The 21918-nt window shown below is 35.9% G+C and overlaps 1 protein-coding gene and 1 pseudogene across 1 annotated transcript; both read right to left on the reverse strand.

The window, feature by feature from the left end:
• Positions 1 to 106: 106 nt before the first annotated feature.
• Positions 107 to 3780, reverse strand: mmp13a (matrix metallopeptidase 13a). The gene is made up of 10 exons (XM_051683494.1): positions 3635 to 3780; positions 3269 to 3510; positions 3033 to 3181; positions 2486 to 2614; positions 2214 to 2375; positions 1911 to 2040; positions 1684 to 1817; positions 903 to 1062; positions 724 to 827; positions 107 to 615 (listed from the first exon to the last, which is right to left on the reverse strand). The coding sequence occupies exons 1-10, from the start codon at positions 3737 to 3739 to the stop codon at positions 503 to 505; spliced, it is 1428 nt and encodes a 475-aa protein (XP_051539454.1). The 5' UTR covers positions 3740 to 3780; the 3' UTR covers positions 107 to 502.
• On the reverse strand, positions 3742 to 21537 carry LOC127432270 (collagenase 3-like; annotated as a pseudogene).
• Between the last annotated feature and the right edge of the window lie 381 nt (positions 21538 to 21918).

Below are 21918 nucleotides of genomic sequence, written 5' to 3' on the forward strand. Positions count from 1 at the left end.
GGTCCTGTGCCCTGTGGTATGACCAATGAATTCATGTTTTATTCATTCTTAAAAGGTAAAAATGATCCAATGTAGTCTCACAGTTAATATAAGGTCATGAACTATGCATGTATAATAATTATTTATTAGTCTCAGATGAAGTGTACAGTAAATGCAGGATATTGTTGACACTGCTTTGTCATGTTAACCAAGTCTTTGACACATATAGGCCATATTTGGTTCACAGGTGTCAGGCAGTTTAAAAAAATAATAGGCCTAACAATAATGATGATAAAAAATAAATAAATAAAAAAACATTAATAAACTGTTAAAGTCTAGTCTTTATTTTAAAACATCACCTGACATACAACACAATGTTTTGTTTAGGCTACTGGCTACCTACAAATCAGTCTTTGGTAAAATACATACCCTTAAGTTAAATCCTCAGTAATTTACATTCAAATACTGGCAGGTTCAGATTTTTCTTCAGGCAGGCATTTCATTGTTGTGCTTTAAAGATAAACTAAACAACAGATAGACAGGGCAGAAAGTAATTGTTGTTGAGAACACGGAACAGCCTCTTGTTATAGGAACCAAACTCCAACATTTTAGATCTGCTGAAAAGATAGTTGAAACCTAATAATGATAAAAGACAGAATGTAAATACAGGTTTAGACATGTAGGATTATATTAAATATTTTATTTGCAGCTTTTTATTTCTTTCATTTTTTCAAAATCCCATACCTTTGTACTGGAAGGCTGCTGTCACCTTCCCTGTCATTCCAGGAAATACTTCATCCACCAGTTTAGGATAACCTTTCTCAATTCTCCGTCTATCCTCGTTGTAACTGCATAAAATAAGCCTCTTGTTACTTCAAAATTCTTTTTCAGACTAACTCCATCCCAATTTGTGATTTAATTACCTATAAATCTGATCGTCAACGAAAAACAGGATTTTGAAGGTACTTTCATCGTACAGGACTGCACTGATTTTCTTCACTGTTTTTGGCAAACCGAAGATGCTGAGACTTTTGGGATATCCGCGTACCATGTCGTAGCCATGGAGAGCCCAGACCTTTTCACCTGAGGAATGACAATACTTCCAAATTATGTTTCATATGACATATTTGATTTTGTTTTTTCTTCAATGAAATGTTTTTGACCAGCCAAATAGTGCTCGCTTAATCTTAGTAACCACCCTGTTATTAGACACTTTTACTCATGGTTTTAATTACTCATAGCTGACTGTGAATATTGAATTTCTACAATGGCATTGGTAACTAAAAACTATTGTGTTAGAATGATGCTGCACCCATGCCCCTAGGTGTCAGTGTAAGTCCAAGACGACATGAACAAAATAAATAGTGCACTTAGTGCACCTTTAAAGTAGTCAAGTTAGTTTAAAAAAAAGGAGATATCTACAAACTACTATCAAAATTTAATTACTTGTTAATTGAAACTTTTTGTAAAAGTATAACTAGTACCCTACAATATAATTTGCAATTTAATCATAGCTGTATTTTTCTGGCACAAACAAAAGAAATACTTTTGATATTAGGGTCAGAATATAAAACTTAAATAGATATATGAACACTAGATCAAAAAGTAATGTCATGCTACTGTAAAATGTAGGTATGTTAGTGGTATTGCTTCTTTTTGTTAGTTACTCCTCAACATTGGTCATCATAGAAATATGGGTTTTACCTTTGAAAAGGAAGACTTTGTCCTCGAATGGGCTCTCGAATGCTGCATCAATATTGTCTGGAATCTCAGGCCAGAAGCTTTTAATGAGATGTTGTTCTGCTGTTCTACTCAAGGGGTAATTGCGCCAGAAGAAGCTGCAAATAAAGCCCAACATCTGGCGGTCAGATCCATCTTTTCAGCCCTCACAGGGTAAGGCTGACATTGGAATACATTTATTCTCTATATACCTGCCCTTGAAGAACATGATCTCTCCACGAAGCATGGTGACAGCATCCAAAACCAGATTAGGATCGCATGTATTTGGGGTAACTGGTGGTGTGGGTTTTGGTTTATTGGGGTCAACATCAGGGTTAGGGCCTATTCATCAAAGATCACCATCATGAGCATTAGAAATGTTACATGGGCTATATACAGTGTATGACTGTGATTGCATTTGTTAAATAGAAAACATCAACCCAAGTGGCATTTGTGGCACGGCATTTCAGGATCTTTTTCATCATCGCCAATGTTTGTAATTTGTGAAAGTGTACCATAAAGAAACTGGATTCCATTGACATCATCTTGAGGGAGGGAGAAGGTATCGACATCTCTGTAGACGTAGTTGGGATACATCAGTGCACCTGGATCCCGGGAATGTTCAAGCCCCAGAGAGTGTCCAAACTCATGGGCAGCAACCAAGAACAAATTGTATCCTAAAAATAAAAAAGATGTAATGTGAATACATTTGTTTTGGGGTTTCTTTCTATATAGGTTTGCATATTGGCACAAATTGAAGCTTTTTCTTAAATTAAACTCTACTCACCTTGAGGAGATCGGTAGAAAAAATCCTCTTCATCATCAAAATGGGCATCACCACCAATACCCTCAAAAGGAGGGAAGGCATGAGCCAGAAAACCATTTGGTCCATCAAAGGGGTAACCATCAGCATGATCTGGGAATAAGCAGAGATTTGGTTTGAACCATAATCATGCCAGTGCTCTGAAAAATGAACATTTACTGTGAACTGATAATAATAAAATACTTGAAATTTCTCTAAAAGCTTAACAAAAACGTTTCGTCATATAGGCAGCAGACATGAAATACTTTGGTAAGTTGACAGTCCTGTGATGTGACATGCTATACTCATCTAAAACATGTTTAAACAGCATTTTCTGATTCTTTTATAATTACTATGCATTATTATGTTCTGTATGAGTCTAACACACATTTAGGCCAGTGAATTTCAACCTGATAATTTTGAAGGTAGCAAATTGTCTAGTCTGCAGTATGAACCATTATATTACATATGAAGTACAGACATTGCAGTTGTTGTTGTTGTTTTTTTGTTTTTTTTAGTTAAAGAAACTGACCTTTAACTACAAAGGAGATCATGATGTCAGCTGTGCCGCTGTAGATGCGAGTGAATGTCAGTGGAGTAACATCTGCCCACACCTGCAGGGCTCTTTTAATGGAATCATCCACCTCGGCTACTGACATATCAGGTGTGTAGTTCTCAATCCTGGAATAAAGAAAGTCAAATTTAAATGTTAATTTTAAGTTCTTTAAAGTTAGTTTTGTCTCAAACAAGTATGTTAGCAGTTTTTACCTGTAGGTTAGATCCTTTTTTTTCCACTTGTAGTCCCCTTCAAAAGTTGAGTATGCTGCTACGTCTGGAACCCCGCAGCGTGGCTTCTTCATCACTTCCAGGGTCTCTTTATTCAGCTTTCCTGTTACTGTAAGTCCGAAAAATGTCTGCATCTCTTTCAACCTTAGATTCATAGCATTAGAGCTTCGATGTTCAGTGGTAGGACTATGCGCTGGCAGTCCATACAACTTGGTCAGGTAATTCTATAAAAATAGATAAAAGTTAGTTCGCAAACTGAATGAAATCAACTGTTTTATACGCAAGAATCTAACAGTCTCATAAAGTTTCATAAAGCCAGCTATAGGAAATTCATGGTGTGCACATTACTTCTGCTATCTTCTCTTGGTCTTCATCAATAGGTGGTGCTATTGGGCTGGTGTTACCAATGGCCACCAAAGTCAGTAGAACCCACAGCTTGCAGTAGCTCTTCATGTTGCTTCCTCTTCAAGAAACTGATGCAGGTTGTGTTTGGTCCCATCTTAAATACATAACAGAATGAGTGATTGGGCAATACAAGACTGAGTCACAATCCCACCTTCTGGCGTAGTGAAGGAAATCAGGCAATGACATAGCACCAAACATAGATATGCCAATAAATAAATACAGGCAATAAGATTTTAATGATCGATGAAGTCAATTGAACAGAAATCAGTTATGCTAAAAATGAAGATTTGCAGTGCTATAATGACATAACACTGTGGCATATACTGTATTAAACCATAACTTACAGCAGGGGTGGTCAGCCTTTTCCAACCCAGAGACCCTCCCCACCCAGACTCTCAGACAACCCAGTATAAAAATGCTAGATTTTCTCAGCAAAATTGTATAATAACTTTCATTAATAACATTAACAAACATTAAATATATTTTGCTAAAATGATTTTGGCCTAGTTTCCCAATTAACTATAACTTTATGTCCTTTACTTATGTCCAGGACTCATTCTACACTGTACAAAAGATGAAATAAGAGGTTGTTTTTTTGACGATTAAGCAAATATCAAATAAATCTAATAACATTTAGAAATAAACGTAGACATGTAAAAAATATATTTATAAATGTTTATATCTTATAAATAAATAAATAAATGTTTTTATCTTTATCGTTTTATGTATCTGTCCATGGACCTCCTGCAGTGGACCCCTGGTTTACAGAATGTCAAAAATGTATTAGCTTTATTCACTGTAAAAAGTGGGAACCTGCAATTGAGCTATTTCTGCCTTATCCAACCCTTGAAATCAGTTTGTTGGTGTAACCTAATGTATTCAGATTGACTAATTGATGTAAAATAATATTTTATTTTATATTTCTTTTATTTTTGACTTCTTTTTCTTTTTTTTGTCCATGGTTAGTTTAGGGTTAAGGTTAAGTTAATTTAGATGTTACATCATGAAGCATGTTTAAGGTTAACTTTTTCTTTTTTTTTTTTTTTCAGAGTAAGCTCCAAAGATTATATATATATATATATATATATATATATATATATATACATACATAGGGTTTAAAAATCAACATAGGCTAAATGCTCTGTGGGGTAAAAGGCGCCATTGATTTTATTTTCTCCTAAAACACTAAATAGCAACAAAAACTACCATGGCACGTTCCTAAACACATGTTTGACACTATGCACTGCAAAATATTCCTGATCCATGAGATCTTTGTGTGTGGTGTCTAAAGGTTGATTTTGAGAAAATGTTATCAAATTTTGTATATATATATATATATATATATATATTTAAACATTGCAGATTTTTCTAGCTAATGAATATCCTGGAAATTATCAAAAAAAAAAAATTTTTGAGACAAAATACTTATTTATCTTTTTCAGTTTTGTTTAAGGTCTTTAAATCAAAAAATTTTCAATAACTGTTGAATAAGTGAAAGGATATTGTTTAGGGTAAAAAGGCCCCCTGTTGCAGGGCTGAAGGCTCCTATAAAACACATTGGTTTTGATTTGTTTTGTTTAATGGGGCAAATTTGTTATGAAAAATGTTCAAAGGGGGCTCACATTGACTCATCCAACCATAATAGAGATTAGTATGTTTATAGAATACTTGAGATGTAATAAAATGCCAAATGTGTTTGAAATTACCAGGAAATGGATAACTTTTTTTCTGAAGTAGTTATTTTGACGAAGCATCATCTTAATTTTTTTCTCAAAATGCATCTTGGTGTCTCAAAATTGTTTGCATCAGTTGACAAATTTTGCACTATAACTATTGTCAGGGCCGTTTCAAAGCATAGATGAACTAGGTGGTCGCCTATAGGGCGTGCCAAAGAGGACGCCACCGCCATGCACTCCAATAACACCACACCCATTCCCCCCACCCCCAACGGTGCGCAATTGGAATCTCGCCTGGGGCACCAGAATGGTCAGAAACGGCCCCGGCTATTGCCCCGGTATCTATACGATATCAATTTAAACCTCCTAGAGGCCTTTTACCCCAAGTGAGGGAGCATTTTACCCCAGGTATGGGATAAAAAGCTCCCTTACCACCTTTTTTTAAAAACTGAATTTTAATCGAAACACCCTTCCGTTGTTATTTCTTTTCACACAAATTATATTGCTCAATCAATATTCAATAAAAATGTTTTTTTTTTTTTTTTTACTTTGATTAATTTTGCATACAGAAAAAAAGCACATTTTCCTTAAGGGGTGCCTTTAGCCCAGTTGTACCCTATTATTTTGCACGAATCTACATTTATTCTTAAATACTAAATACTTTTACTAAAATCTAATAAAATCATGGTAAATGTCCATAAAGTCTGATGACTGATTTGTTCACTTATATTTTTGCATAGTCACTTAAGTAATATAGTCAAACTGAAATGTATTTTTAATTCAGATTTATTTAAATGCAACTTTTAGTCTATTATTTACAGAAGATTTGCTAAAACATCCTGCTTTTCTTCCATTTCCTTATGATTAGGGAAACCCCAATTAATTCAAATAATCCCTTTACATCCTGACAGTCAGCTGCGCTATTCTAATGAAACGCATTGCATGATGGGTTAGGATATTTGTGTGTTAGTCATTTGTAAGGGGGCCAGAATAGACTGTTTGAAACTGTTTCTTGAGGGGTTTACTTGTCACTTAAGTTTCTCAATGATCCAGGACATCATTTGATTTTGTTATGAACTGAAAATGTTTCGTCACTGATCTCTTCTTCAAGTCATTATTAAATGTTGAAAATTACACTTTATATGTTTTTCCAAGCACTTTCTTTCCAGTTAAACCAAAAATAGATTACAGCCAAATGTAATTCTATTTCTTTAGAAATATTGTATGGACCAATGCTTTAATAAACCCAAGAAACCAATACACTGATCTTATGTGCCTAATGTAACTTTTTTGATCTTCAAAGATGCATATGACCAACTCAAGAATATTGTACAGAAAAAAATGGTTCTTTATAAGAAGCTGAACCTAAAATGCTGCAAAGAAACATTGAACAACCTTTGTTTTTGAGAGTGTTAGCTTGTTGAAATGGTACTAATAAACTGTTTGTATTGTTCTGAGCAGATTTATTCACAAAAGAAGAGAGAACTGCATCACTTTCTCCAGGCAAAAATCTAAAGATGATTAATCTCCGAAGACAGCATGCTGACACAATGAGGACTTTAATAGCATCATTTTTTGTTACAGCATAATTATCTGTAAAGCTGCTTTGAAACGATGTGTGTTGTGAAAAGTGCTATACACATACATATGACTTGAATTGACCAATAGAGGTATTAACTCATTTGAAGTTTGAATACAATGCTTTATTTATAAATTACCAATTAAAGAAAGACAACACTGTGCTTTCAGACAGTGTGTAAATTTGCATGCAGAAAGGTAACATTTTCTGTGCTTCCACCACCAATGAGGCAATTTATTTTTATTAATCGCTATTAAAAAATGTTATCATTTGACAGCCCTAATTTAAACACTGGAGTCATATGGATTACTTTTGTAATGCTTTTATGTGCTTTTTGGAGCTTCAAAATTTTGGCACCCATTCACTTTCAATGTATGGGCAAAAAGAGCTGAGAAATTCTTCTAAAAATCTTCATGTGTGTTCAGCAGAAGAAAGGCATACACATCTGGGATGACATGAGGGTGAGTAAATGATGAGAGAATTTAAATTTTTGGGTGAACTATTCCTTTAATGCTTCAGTATACAATGGCATTCTAGACAATTATGTACTTCCAACTTTGTGGCAAAAGTCTGGAGAGGGTTGTTTTCTATTCCAGAATGCCTATACCCTTGTGCACAAAATGAGGTCCATAAATAAATGGTTTACTGAGCCTGGTATTTAAGAAGTTGAGTGGCCTGCACAAAACCCAGACCTGAACCTGCAGCCATGCCTAACATAAAGTAGAAAGCCTTCTCAGAGGCGTGGAAGCTGTTAGGGAGGACCAACTCTCTAATAATGCCAATGGTTTTGAAATTATTAAATGTTCTACAAGCACATACAGTATAGGTGTGGAGCTTAATAATTTGGGCAATATTTTCCAAAACTTAGACTAAATTATTTTTGTTGTTGTTGCCTAGGATCTGTTTATTTCTTCTTAGGACCTCAACAACTGGAGTTTGACCCCAAAATCAGACAAGTAATCAAGAGAACTACAGCAAACCATGGCTTCAGTGTGGAAAAACAACTGGCAATTAATTAGTATCATACCATCTTTAGTGCTGGGAACCAAACTGCACAGTTGTCTGTTGCATCCACATCTTCTGGCTTTATGGTTTCCTGTAACATGATTCCCACTAATTTCTCATTAAATGCTTTTGAAATAAATTGCCTCATTGGTGGTGGAAGCACACAAAAAGGAAACTCAGTGTGGGATGATGAAATTGTGTTTTGACATATTTGGTCTAATGTTACCTTTCTGCATGCAAATTTACACACTGTCTGACTCCAACTTCCTCAAAGCACAGTGTTGTCTTTCTTTAATTGGTACATGCAGTAATTTATAAATAAAGCATTGTATTCAAACTTCAAATGAGTTAATACCTCCACTGGTGTAATTCAAAGAGTGCTGTAAAGTCAATTCAAGTCATATTTATAATTATGATTATGATAATTATGCTGTAACAAAAAATGAAGCTATTAAAGTCCTCATTGTGTCAGCATGCTGTCTTCGGAGATTAATCATCTTTAGATTTTTGCCTGGAGAAAGTGATGCAGTTCTCTCTCCTTTTGTGAATAAATCTGCTCAGAACAATACAAACAGTTTATTAGTACCATTTCAACAAGCTAACACTCTCAAAAACAAAGGTTCCTCAATGTTTCTTTGCAGCATTTTAGGTTCAGCTTCTTATAAAGAACCATTTTTTTCTGTACAATATTCTTGTGTTGTTATATGCTTTTTTGGAGATCAAAAAACGAATAACGCAAGCTGCTTTTGAACTTCGTAAACTGTCAGGAAAGTCTACCGTGGCAGCACAGCGCAAACAAATTTTTAATTTGTCGGACACTTCCAGCTAACAAAAACCCTGCTGCACACAGTCTCCAATGTCTCTGCATAATAGTGCATTTGATAGTACACTAGCCACTGTAGAACAGCATAAGATGCTGGAACCCTGCAGGTAATCTACACTGTTATTTTTCTTATTTTTTATTTTTACATATTTTGAATTGTGCTATGTTTATTTTTTGTTGTACCAACTCTGTTGGTAGGGTAAGCTGTGTGTTAATGACTGAAAAACAATAAATACATCTAAATGAAGCATATTTTGTCCACTCATGAGATATAGCGATTAATCGCGATTAACTACAAGAAAACATGCTATTAATCGCGATTAAAAAATATATATAATTTGACAGTCCTAATTTAAACACTGGAGTCATATGGATTACTTTTATGATGTCTTTATGTGCTTTTTGGAGCGTCAAAATTTTGCCACCCATTCAATTGCACTGTATGGACCTACAGAGATCAAATATTCTTCTAAAAATCACAATTTGTGTTTCTGCAGAAAAGAAAGTCATACACATCTGGGATGGCATGAGGGTGAGTAAATGATGAGAGAATTTAAATTTTTGTGTAAACAATCTCTTTGAGATTTGACTTCAGAATGGAGGGGCCAATCCATACCCGTTAATTAGAAGGGGCATCTGCATACTTTTCGCCATGTTATGTAAATTTTGGTATACTGTGTTTTATTACGAAAAACATCAGTGTCTGAGAAAGTACAGCAATTTATTTCCTGAAAAAAGGGATGCACTGTCTCACGACTCATCATTGGCTAATTTGGGTCACTGAAGAAAAGTTTTAAATTGTGTAGTTATGCTGTAGTATATTTTAAGTATACAGTACCATGCATGTTTTGTGAATTGATTATAAACATGGTTTAAAACTTGCTAATTGAATTTAATGTCCAGTTTCTTTTTAATGTACATTATCAACCACAAATAGCAATCAGAATAAAGGTGAAGTTGCATAAGAGTGAGCTCTGTAGGTGTTACAAACCATTATGGGCTACTGCGGCATCCACGGGCCAGTCAATTCCTGGCCACTCATGAGCGAAAGGTTTGGGAAAGCCTTTCATCATCTGCCCTGCTTCTTCATTAAACCTTTATAAATTACAAAACACAGCAACATCCCTCAGAGAAAGATTTCAGTGCTTGGCAACATGTCATATTATTTCTAAACATTGAAATAACTTTCTCAAGCTGTTAGTGGGAATTTGGAGAGAAGTTGTTTTCTTGTACCTCCAGCACTCTCCTCCAATGAAGAAATCTGCGAGACGTGTTTCCCAGAAATACAAAGAATCCAAATTTAGACATGTTTTTTGGAAAGCCTCCTTTTAAAGACACTGTGCTTCGAGGGTGTTGGAGTCAGACAGTGTGTAAATTTGCACGCAGAAAGGTAACATTAGACCAAATATGTCCATACACACTTTCAGAACCTGTATGAGACATGTAGTATTGGTATTCATAGATATAAATGCATTCAGTATATGTATACAATATAGACCTTACCTTTAAAAAATAACATGCTGTTGCTGTTTGTGTTTTCATAGGCAGCATCTATGTGAGCTGGGACGTCAGACCACACACTTGTTAGTAGTGTGATTCCTATGTGTTCAAAGCTTGGATGTACCCTCCAAATTAACCTACAATATGCATCTTTAAAGATTAGATATTTTAGAGCAGTAATCAGTGGGTTGCATGCACTAATTGTGCAATAAGACAATAAGCCTTACTTATTTCTATAGATCTGAGATCAGTTCCGATCATGTGTAGTATAAGCCTATTTAAAAGGTTTTTATTATGTTTTTCATTTAGTATAATTCTAATTTATCAACAATACAAGGATAAGAACAAATTTATGTGCGTAGTACACAACTATTCTGAATCCAGAGACTGTTTTGTGGGAAACTTGTCTGTGAACAATTTTATACGCAATTATAAGTCAATGACAACCACTGAGAGCACAAGGAATTTCTGAGGTTACACATCTGTAAGAGGAGCCAGACTACATGTCTTTAAAGAAAACTAACTCCTGTTGCATTCCTGTCACTGCATCAAATAACAGCATACTATCACACTTATCTGGTGTTTTTGGAGGAGGTCTGTCCAGGCTTGTTTCCCCCTTGCCTTTGGTAGAAAAAGACATAATAATCTATATGCATATTCTTGGAAGTCTCTGATAACATAAAATAATTGTGCCAGAATAGTCATGGACATACCATACATTTCCTGAATATATTGACGTCCTGAAAAGACAGTTGCAAATCAGTGTGCGTGCCAATATTATAGGCAGGGAACATGATGGCTCCAGGATTTAATGAGTGAGGAAGTCCGAGAGCATGTCCAAACTCATACACTGCCCCAGCGAAGAGGTTGTAGCCTTTAGGAGAAGCACAGGTGTCATCACCTGTCATGTGTTAGGTGTCATTTCAGCACAAAGAGCACAATACAGTAGCCCCTAAAATATATTAGCATACTTACGCCAGACTTTCAGTAATGCATTACACAACAAAATATCAAACCAAGGTGCATTTAATTAAAAGATAATACAAAAAACATTGAACAAAAATAAGTTTTCAAATAAAAAAACAAAACAAAAAAACAATAGATATATTGTTCACATTTAAGATAAAAAGTAACTGGACAAACTTAGTAGAACTTTCCTATTGTTAATGTGATGAACTACATGTGGTTTCTCTGCTTAAACACCTGTGCGAACTTGAGTTGAACAGACTTCTTGCATGCACTAAAAATCGCCTTGATACCCATTTGTTTAAAGTCACTGCAAAAATGGCCCTGAAAAGTGGAGTATAGCATCTTTTGTTTGCTGATTCCACTTGCTTTGATATTTTGTTATCTAATAGAATGAAATTCCTAATTTTTAAAGTGTTGCTTAAGCAAAGTGTCGATTGAAAACTTTAAAAGCAATTTTGCATGGCTTGTGTCAAAGTTTCAATTTTATGAGGTTTTAGGCTAATTGTATGACATTGCTACTGTAAGTAGCAAGAAAGCTTTAGCAAGTGTATACAGTTTATTTATGAATTTTGTTGGTACCTGTGGCATTAGTTGTCCAGGCCTCATCAAAGTGCACGTCACCACTGATTCCAGGCCCTGGGAAAAAAGCGTGTGCCAGAATGCCCCCTTCTCCATCAAACGGAGACCCGTCCTCGTGATCTACCATACAGTAGTGTTAGCAAATGAAGTGACAGCCTACACTTCGTGAACTGAACTTTGGACATGTTTCACTCATGTTTTCCAAACAGAAAGTGTTGGAATATTTTTTGACATTCACAGATTATTAGGTGTGGTTTTTGTTTCCATATACTTTTTAGGGCTGATTTAAAACCCCTCCATAGACATTATTCATGCTAGCGCCATCTTTGATTTTTAATGAGAATGAAATGAGGCTGTGAGGGATAGACTTACAGTCTCTTCAACAGGCTGTACTGCAGTTTAAAGTGTTTTTAAATTGCTAAAATATCTGTCCAAGAACATTCAGTATATGAACTCCAGACAACATAAGTTGTGAAAAATCAGATGTGATCTAGGAGCTTTATACAGCTTTATACCGTTCGTGCCATTGAAGACATTCAGCTTCATCATACCATGTTGGTGGAACGACCTTCCCAACTCCATCCGTGAAGCTGACTCACTCTCTGTCTTCAAAAAACGACTAAAAACACATCTTTTCCATGAGCACTTAACCAGTCATAAAAAAATAAAAAAAATAAAAAAAAAATTCTGTTGCACTTTATTCTGTTTTGAATACTATTATGATGCTAGTGATACTTTGTAATACAGCACTTTTCATACCACTGTCTCCTAAGATGATTCGCTTATGTTTTCCTCTCTTGTAAGTCGCTTTGGATAAAAGCGTCTGCCAAATGAATAAATGTAAATGTAAATGTAAATGTAAAATATGGTAAGTCTATCCCTCACAGCCTCATTGTCATTCCCATTAAAAATAAAAGATGGTGCAAGCCAGGGCCGTAACCACAATATACAGTACTGTGCAAAAGTTTTAGGCACTTGTGAAAAATGTTGCATAGTGAGGATGTCTTCAAAAATAATGCCATAAATAGTTTTAATTTATCAATTAACATCATGCAAAGTCCAGTAAACATAAAAATGCTAAATCAATATTTTGGATCCCCAATTCTCCTAGGTACACCTGGACACAGTTTTTCTTGGTTGTTGGCAGATAGGATGTTCCAAGCTTCTTGGAGAATTCACCACAGTTCTTCTATCTATTTAGGCTGTCTCAATTGCTTCTGTCTCTTCATGTAAAACCAGACTGATACAATGTTCAGTGGGGGGCTTTGTGGGGGGCATGACATCTGTTGCAGGACTCCCTCTTCTATTCTAATCTTTTCTATTTGTAAAAGTAATGTTTGGGAGTCTAAAATGTATTTTTCCTATTGACACACTAAAGCTGAAGATATAAATAATCATCTTATGATAAATGTTTTTGTGAAACATCTTAAGTGCCTAAACCTTTTGCACAGTACTGTACACTGAGGTGGACAAGTTCCCCCCAGTAATCAGATATGGCCAAATTGTCCCAAATTGGTTTAGAGTGTTAGTGCCACGTAAAATGTAAATATCTAACTAAACATGCAATGTTTGCCCACTGTTTTATGATTGAAATGTAGTACCGACGACATTAATTCCAAGGCTGCAAACTATTCACGTACAAAATATGTCACGTACAGTTCGTGATTCATATGTCATTCATAATTGTGAATGTGAAAATATTAACATGAGTCATTTTCAGTGTATCAGGCTTAAGACAAACAGAGAATGTGTGTATATTATGAATGAATTGAATGAATGTGGTAATCTGGCAAGCTTTTGAAGTAGCTTTTTTAGAAAATTCACTTGACCTTGTCCAGTGGTGATTTCTCAGGGCCAGCAAAGCCTTCTCTGCTGGCCTAACATGCCAAATAAATAAATATTTTTCATCCTTTCGTTCTCAATCACCTTTTTGGTTTTTAATCGCTTTCCTCTGTTCATTAATCTACAAACACATAGAGAAAAACTAAAAATGTATCCAGTCAGAATTTATTCCTTGATGCTTACAAGCAAAGTGTGACAACTGTTTCATAAATCACAGATTCATCAGCCAATCAGATTGATTTATTTGTTCTTGGTGGGTGTGATCTTTAGGATATGTCCCAGTCGAGGCCTTCTAGCTGGCTTGAGTGATGCAATCATGCTTTAAGTGATGTACTTAATTCAAGAGCGAAAAAGCGCCAGATCTTGCTGACGAGTCGGCTGTCATCACTGCTGGGATTGCCGTTGAGAAACAGATCCTTATGGATTTAAAAACACGAGATTTTCTGCATGACGTGTGATTGCTTAATTTATTAAACGGGAAAGGAGGACTGATTTTCACTTCAAGTAAATTGGTAAGTGCTTTTTGCATAGTTATAGCAACATCAGGAGTTTTCTAAGTGTAAATTAGGCTGCTTGAACATTCAGTGTCGGATCAAGTTTTGAAAAGTAGTGCTGCGTTTCATTCAACTCAGAAAGTCAGATTTTCCAACTTCCTACTAGGAAAAGTGCAATGGAATGCATTTTTAAGTCAGAATTACTACTTGTAGGCTTGTGCAGAAATTCTCAACTCCGATGTCACCGAGATGCAGGGGCACGATGTCACACAAACATGTCGACACTCAGGGAGATATACAAAGTAAGTGATAAACATTCACTTTATTAAGTTGAATAAATGAGTTCAAGTTTCCACATTACATGACATTAAAGCTTGTTTAAAAAACGCCTGCAGAAACAGGTGTATAAAACATGGTAAATTATTATCTCTTTTGATAATCGTACACCTGACGCACAAATGCTAGCACTGCAGCATTGTTTATCAGTTGGGTTGCTAGGAGACTAGTAATGAGAGTCAAACCCCTGCTAAGCTAACGGGAGCATTGCAGTTCCAAATATCGGGGAATGCAATGCATTTATGGTCGGAGATATCAAGTACGAATATCCCACATCCAACCGTGCAGCATAACCGTGTACCCTGATGAAACAAAATTTATTGCAAGCAACATTTAAATCACAGATATTATTAGATAGATTTTTCCAGGTATTATAGACCTCCTTGGTAGAGTCATATGAAAAATTATGATTTTGAATGTCTGTTCGGGAGACGTTCATTTCACAAACAGTCACACTGCAGTTAAAATTAGGCTTGCTAGAGCATTAAGTGTCATTTCAAGTTCTGGCTTTCGTGCGTGGACTTGTTTTTGAAATGTCAATTGGTATTACTTGTTAGCTGCGACATGATGTATGATGCCCAAAGGCATAGGGTGTCTTATTCATAGTGAAACTGTGTTTTTTTAATGGCATGAATCACACTGAAAGCCTAGACTTTAAATGCACAGCCTGCCACTGACCTTGTCTAAGAAACACAAAGTAGAGCATTATCAGCCACAGATTAGAACTAGAACATGGTAAGACTTGTGACTTTTGGCTTCCGTTGAGTTTTTTGGTTGTAGCAAGGATAATGCCATGTATTTTTAATGCAAATATTATTAGGTAATAATTTACAATCAATTTAAGATTTTCTAAATAATTTCTTTGTCTTTAATAAATTCTGAATTTTGTACAGTATCTCATAAGAGTCTTCTTTTAAAAAAGACCATTTTATTTTGAGGATGAGCCACCCGTGAAAGGAGTAGTTCACCTAAAAATGGAAATTTATTTTTACTCACTCATTTACTCACCCTTATGTTGTTTAAAACTCATGTGCTGTTACTTTTTCTTGGAACATGAACATATATATTTTAAGCAGCTCTATTCCATAGAATAACAGTTTATAGTGAGCAGGAGCTGTCAAGCTTCAAAAAGGACAAATGCTATAAAGCACTATTAAATGTTCAGTATAAAGACATCATAACAGTAGTCCATATGATTTGTGCACTTTATTCCAAGTATTCTGGGGCTATACAACAGCTTTGTGTTGTGTGGACTACTTTTATGGTATTTTAATTATGATATTTTTTTCTCTCTTTGGACCTTGACAGCAGTGGTCAATATGAACTGTTTTTGTATGGAAAAGAGCAGCGTTAGGATTTTTGAAGAAAATATTGTGTTAAGATTCTACTGGTGGAAAAAACACAATGAGGGACAACTTGAGGGCAGTAAATAATTTTGTGTACTTTCTTTTTGCTAGCCATCTGACACAGTCAGTTCTTTTTACAGATACATTATTGATGAAAAGAAATTCAAATTATATTAATCTTTTCTTTGAGACAGCCCGAAAAAGAAATAAAAGATGACTGAAACAGGCAAATTGCTAGCAATGCAGACACAGAGTTTGTCCTGTCCTTAAAAAAACTTCAACTTAAAAAAATTATATACAATTTTGCGCCTTTTATCGCATTTAAAGCCTTTGTTCTGAAAATTATTCCATTCAGTGCCTTTACTATTTTAGAGAACCAAATAGGACCATTATATTTGTGACCTCAACACCCACGACCCCCCCACCCTCCAAAATGTTTTGTCCCCCCAATGTTCAAGACATGGTTACGCCCTTGGCGCAAGTGTGAATAAGGTCTATACTAGCATATCTAGGGCCTCTATCCTTACAACAGTTTACCATGTTAATCTTCTGCCAAAATACCACAATAAAACTGCAATATTACTATAAAAACTGTTATAATTTGGTATTAGCCAACTGAAACGTTTCTGTAATACATGAGTGATTCCACACACACATATACACACACACAAACACACACACCACTTAATAGTCAGCAGACAGCTATCACCCTCACCTTTGTTATTGAAGGAAATGATGATGTCAACAGACATACACACACACACACACACCACTTATTAGTCAGCAGACAGCTATCACCATTACCTTTGTTATTGAAGGAAATGACAATGTCAGCATCACTCCTTTTCCTTCGCTGGAATTTTATGAGCACTGCTTGAGCCCAAAGTTTCCATGCCTGTCAAATGGCTGTCCTGACCTTAGCAGGTGTGATTTTTAAGCTGTACCTTGAGATTCTGAGCATAAAGACAAAGATAAGTGAGCCACCATGCTTTAAATTCTGCTGGCCAGGGCAGATCACTACAGCTTGGTTCTCAGTCCATGAGAAGATCTTATTTTCTGTTACACGGACACACAACCCATTCTACTTCTAAATGAGTTGATGCGTTCATCAATCCTTGATCAGTCATGTATAAACTATACACGACTACTGTATAACCTTTAACAACATTTAATTTCTCAAAATGAAAGTGACAACAAGAACAATGAGAGCGTACATTTTAAAAAATTTATGTTTTGACATTTTTTTAAATGGTGGGGCTCAAAAACCCACAGCTCAGCCCTGCTGTTAGCGGCAATGTGCTAAGGCCTCACCTGTATGTTAGGGTTCTGTTCGTCCATCGCATAGTGTCTCTGAACTGCTCAACGTCAGAGAGACCACAGCGAGATCTCCTCATAGCTGCTATAGTCTGAGGGTCCAGATCTCCACTCTCCTCTAAGCCAAAGAAGTGCTGCATCTCTCTCAGATTGGTCTGAAACGAGTCGGCTCCTGCTGTGAGCTTCCGTTGGCCAGCTAAAGGCTTATAGCTGTAGAAGGTAACCCTGTTTTATCCAAACCCATTTCAGTGAATAGATACCACTAAACCAACTGCACAAAATCCAAGACACATTTCACAATAAACGAATTAGCAGAACGTGCTAAGGAAAACATCACTAATATTATTTCTCATATTTATGGTTAGAAGTGTGGTCTTACTGTACCTTTCTAAGTATTTAAATTTACTATTTCACCTGGTGGATCATAAAAGAGGCGAAAAAAAATCCATAAACTTACTTTGAAGGAGGAATAAATCCGACCATATCTAGGGACCATAATATTATAGGGACCTCTGGGTTGGACTATTTTGACTTGAGCAAGTAAGCAATTTCATAGCAACCACCCAGAACACACTATCAACCACTTAGCAATGTCCTTGAAACCCAGAATGTTCTAAACAACACTCAGAACACCTTAGCAACACCCTAGCATACCACTTTTGCATGGAATCATTATTCACATTTTCTTCAGATAATGTTGAAATCTAGTTCTCTACCTTAAAGTTAATTTTTAAATGTTGCCATGTTTTAAAGCTTGGCTCTCAGTGCAAGAAGTACACAAATGTCTATGAAACATACAAAACATTTTCCTAAACTTATCGCTGCTATGGAGCTGGTCTATCAGTGTCAATACAGAGTGTACATAAGTACATGTGAAGGCTAATACCACATTTCTACCACACGGATCGATCCTTTCTAGGGTTTGAACCTTTTAGTTACCAGCCAAGATGTTTAACCACACACAGCATCCTCATAAGGGCTCATTGCACAGACTGAGCTATATGTAAAGTGTGTAAAAATGTTTGTGGTTTCTGTTAAGTCCCTAAATGACAGTTTAAAGGATTTAAAAATGTTTGAATGACGGAATATCACACTGAAAAAGAGTGCGTTGCCCAGAGGGCTGTTTACTGTAACTATTTCAAGAATTCCACCACTGTTATGACTGTCATCTGTTGAGAGAGAGAGAGACACCCCCATTCACAGGTGCTGCCTTTATTTTCAGACCATTTGCCTTACAGCTAAACAAAATTTATAGACTTGAAAATTATCTAAAGAAAAGACCATGGAATTTTTCCAGATATAACATGCATACTGTACTACTGGATCAGCTTGCATTGAATCATACTCTTTGTGCAATTATACATAAAAAGTCACAATCATAACCAGCTGAATGACGCAAAAAACACCACGTGAAATGCAGGGATAGTAACTGTGAGCTGCTGTATACAAATAGATCTACTTGAATAGTGGAAGTTCCCTGTGATTTCACAGTAGTGACTTCCCTTTTGGTGTAATTGATGTTGCTGTAGTTATGTGGTAAGTGTGAAGCTGTGAAGGCATGAATAACTTCTCGTGAAATGTTTTGAAACATAATGTGACATCATATTCAGCTTCTTGCATTTCATGGGATGTTATAGATCATGATTTTATGGATGAAATTGTTTGATGGAAATGGATCAATAAGGCTTGATCTGAAAAATTAAGCTATATTACACTAATTCCATATGAAGATCCAAATCAATATGAAGACTGAATAAAATGAAAAAAGAAAATCAGTAGCTTACTCTGAAAGCTATATTTCATGTACAACTATTCATCAATATTCAAATGAAGAAATTAAATAGAATTCATGCAACATTCACACTTTATGTGACACAATAAGCTAAGAAGAAACATTGGAACATCAAATCAATATAAAAACGTATTCTAATTATTTCATACATAATTCCTGTATACATACACGTTTTGGCAAAGCAGCTTCAATTACCTGCACATACTATATATATGCAACGTATGACTTCATGAAAATATACCAAAAGCTCCAAAATATCCAGTTCAGGAGAAATCAATGATAATTCATAGGTCTCTAGCTCAGAGGTTTGAAGAAACCCCTAAACAAAAGTATTCAAATTTAAAGTGTAACCCATCCTGCACCATTTGACGATGGACATAAATGTAGGGCTTTACTGGTTGTTTAGATCAGTGTTACTATCAGAAATAATTTATAATTATTTCTTTAGTTATTAATTAATATTTTAATTAATTAATTTAATCTAACTCATTAAAACCTCATATGGGGCTCCAGTAAATGTAGTGTGCTACGTTTAGGAGTGGGTTTGGTTATTAGCAATAATTAATAATTATCAAAGATAATTATTAATTATTAAAATCAATAGAACATTGATGAGAATCAATGCTAGCTTTTTTAATCCTATAAATCAACAATTATCAAAGATAATCTTTAATGGTTAACATCGATGAAACATTAATTAAAATTAACACTAGCTTATTGATCATTCAAAATTCAACAATCATCAAAGATAATTATCAATTATCAAAAATCAAAAATCAACAGAATATTAATAAGGATTAACATTGACGGGGCACCACCTTGGAATCAGGGACTAATAACCAGATAGTATAACAGTCTCAATATTAGATTGTTTTCTTAGGAAAATCGACATCCGAAGAATATCGATTTTCGGGAAAAAAAACAATGAATGAAGGCTTGAATCTGAGCACTGACATCCCGTCAGCATGACACAGGCGTATGCAAAACAAACCAAAACACTTCTCTTTGTAATATAACAAAGTTTATTTATGCAGTAATATCAATTAATAATTAATACAATGCAGTCAATAAACTTCGACATACAGCTACAAACTAAACAGTGATATGATTAGATATGGAAATCAAAAATAATCCTATAACACATGAGGGTGTGTGTGTGTGTGTGTGTGTGAGAGCGAGCGTGTGTGTGTGTGTGTGTGTGTGGTCAGTACTAGAGCGAGAGAATTAAGTGACGGCCCTAAAGCCGATTTCACGATCGTGGGAGAGACAGCAGCTGTTAGTTTATCGCTCAGAGACGCGGTGGACGGCTCGTAAACAGTCCCGCGTTCTTTGACTCTTTAATGGATAAACTCAGTTTGCCGGTCTCACCCGCGATGGCGAAAATGCACAACAGTCCAATTTGGTTGGACCACAATACAGCAAAATAAATTAGTGATAATTAATACCCTGAGTATTAATAATGAACGGACATGGCGGTCCGTAAACTGTACAAGCAAAAACCTTGAAACACAAGAATAACAGACTATAATATTCTATCTCTGCCCAGACGTAAACCTCTTACTTGAATCGCATGAGGATGCAGAATGTGTGTTCCTCCGTCCTTTAACTCCGGCTCGGTTCCTCGAGACTCAGGTGATGACGGGAGGCCGTTTCCTCGCTCTGTTGGCGGGCACGGCTGCTGATTCTCGGCGGGCTGGCAGAGAACTCAGAAATGTCGACTTGATTGAAGATGGAAGAGAAATCTTTAATCTCTTCACTTCTGCAGGCAAACGGATGAAGATGCGGATTTCTCGGCGGTCTCCTTCGGATCCGTTAGAGTGTTCGGTTGAACACAGAGTAATCTCAACTCGTCCAGCGAGATGGAGATTGTATGGCCACAGTTTCAAGTCGGACGTTACTTCCTTGTGCCACGAAGCTGCACCTGAGAGCGGCGATGAGCTGCGTCTACACCCGACAAGCAAAGTTGCTGGAAGCAAATCCCAGAAGCATTCCAGAGGTATTTCTACTCCTGATAATGTCATGGTTTGAGGGACGTTCTGTTGTGTGCCTCATCCAATAGGAGTTGAGAGTTCAATCCTTTAGTGAGCAAGGCTTCATGGGATTTGTAGTCTGTTTTGGACTCCCTTGGATTTGGTTTTGGATTTTGGTGCGATTTTTATCAGTAAGATTTACGACCTGGTATGTGGGGGCTGAGTTAGGTTTTACGACTGTTAGGCCTGCCTTTGTCTTCTATCTGAATACATGAGGCCCAACATAAATGAAACCTCAAATCGTTGTTGAAAATAAAACAGGCAAAAAGTTATCCAGTACACTTTTATTGAAGAAAAGACCTACACAGCAACAACAGAACACCCTAGTAACCATATAGTAACACACTAACCATTACTCAGAACATCTTAGAAAGTTTTGCATGGGCAAGAACAAACCTTTTCTTAAAAATGGATCTATCTGTTGTAATGCATCTATTGCCTTATAAATACCATTGCAAAATCCAGATTGCCATCACTGGATATGTCAATGGTCCGCAGCAGGGAGGCACACATAACGGCAGGCTGCAGCAGTGTGAAGATGCCCAGCTGAAGATTCCCCATATCTGCTGTACACTAAATGCTCTCAGCTCTCTATAAACTGACTCCTTGACATCCAAACCTGAAGTATAGACTACCTGGAACACATCTTTAATTAAATGCATGCTCAAGTTGAAACAAGCAGCACAAAGTGGTTTTTAACATTGGTTATATATTTTTGTTGAACGAATCAAAAGTTCAACCAATAATTGAGCCAAAATTTTAAAGTAAAGATTTGGCCCTGTGGTGTTACGTGGTACAAAGGTCTTAGTTTTTACAAGCATACAGGGAAGAATCAATCTCTGTCTACACACTGTTTGCATAAACTGAGGTTTGTGTCATTGTGCAATCTAATAGCCAGTTTATTTTTTCATTGTTGTGCACATTTCTCATAAAGCACATAAT

Source organism: Myxocyprinus asiaticus, chromosome 42 (assembly GCF_019703515.2).
Source record: "Myxocyprinus asiaticus isolate MX2 ecotype Aquarium Trade chromosome 42, UBuf_Myxa_2, whole genome shotgun sequence".
Classification (NCBI taxonomy): domain Eukaryota; kingdom Metazoa; phylum Chordata; class Actinopteri; order Cypriniformes; family Catostomidae; genus Myxocyprinus; species Myxocyprinus asiaticus.

Coding starts and splice junctions, on each gene's coding strand:
- mmp13a (XM_051683494.1), bottom strand. CDS start 3,739: ATGAAGAGCTACTGCAAGCTGTGGGTTCTACTGACTTTGGTGGCCATT. Junction 3,182..3,268: donor AAAAAGGATCTAACCTACAG/GTAAAAACTGCT, acceptor TCTTTATTCCAG/GATTGAGAACTACACACCTG. Junction 2,041..2,213: donor TGGAATCCAGTTTCTTTATG/GTACACTTTCAC, acceptor TTTGATGAATAG/GCCCTAACCCTGATGTTGAC.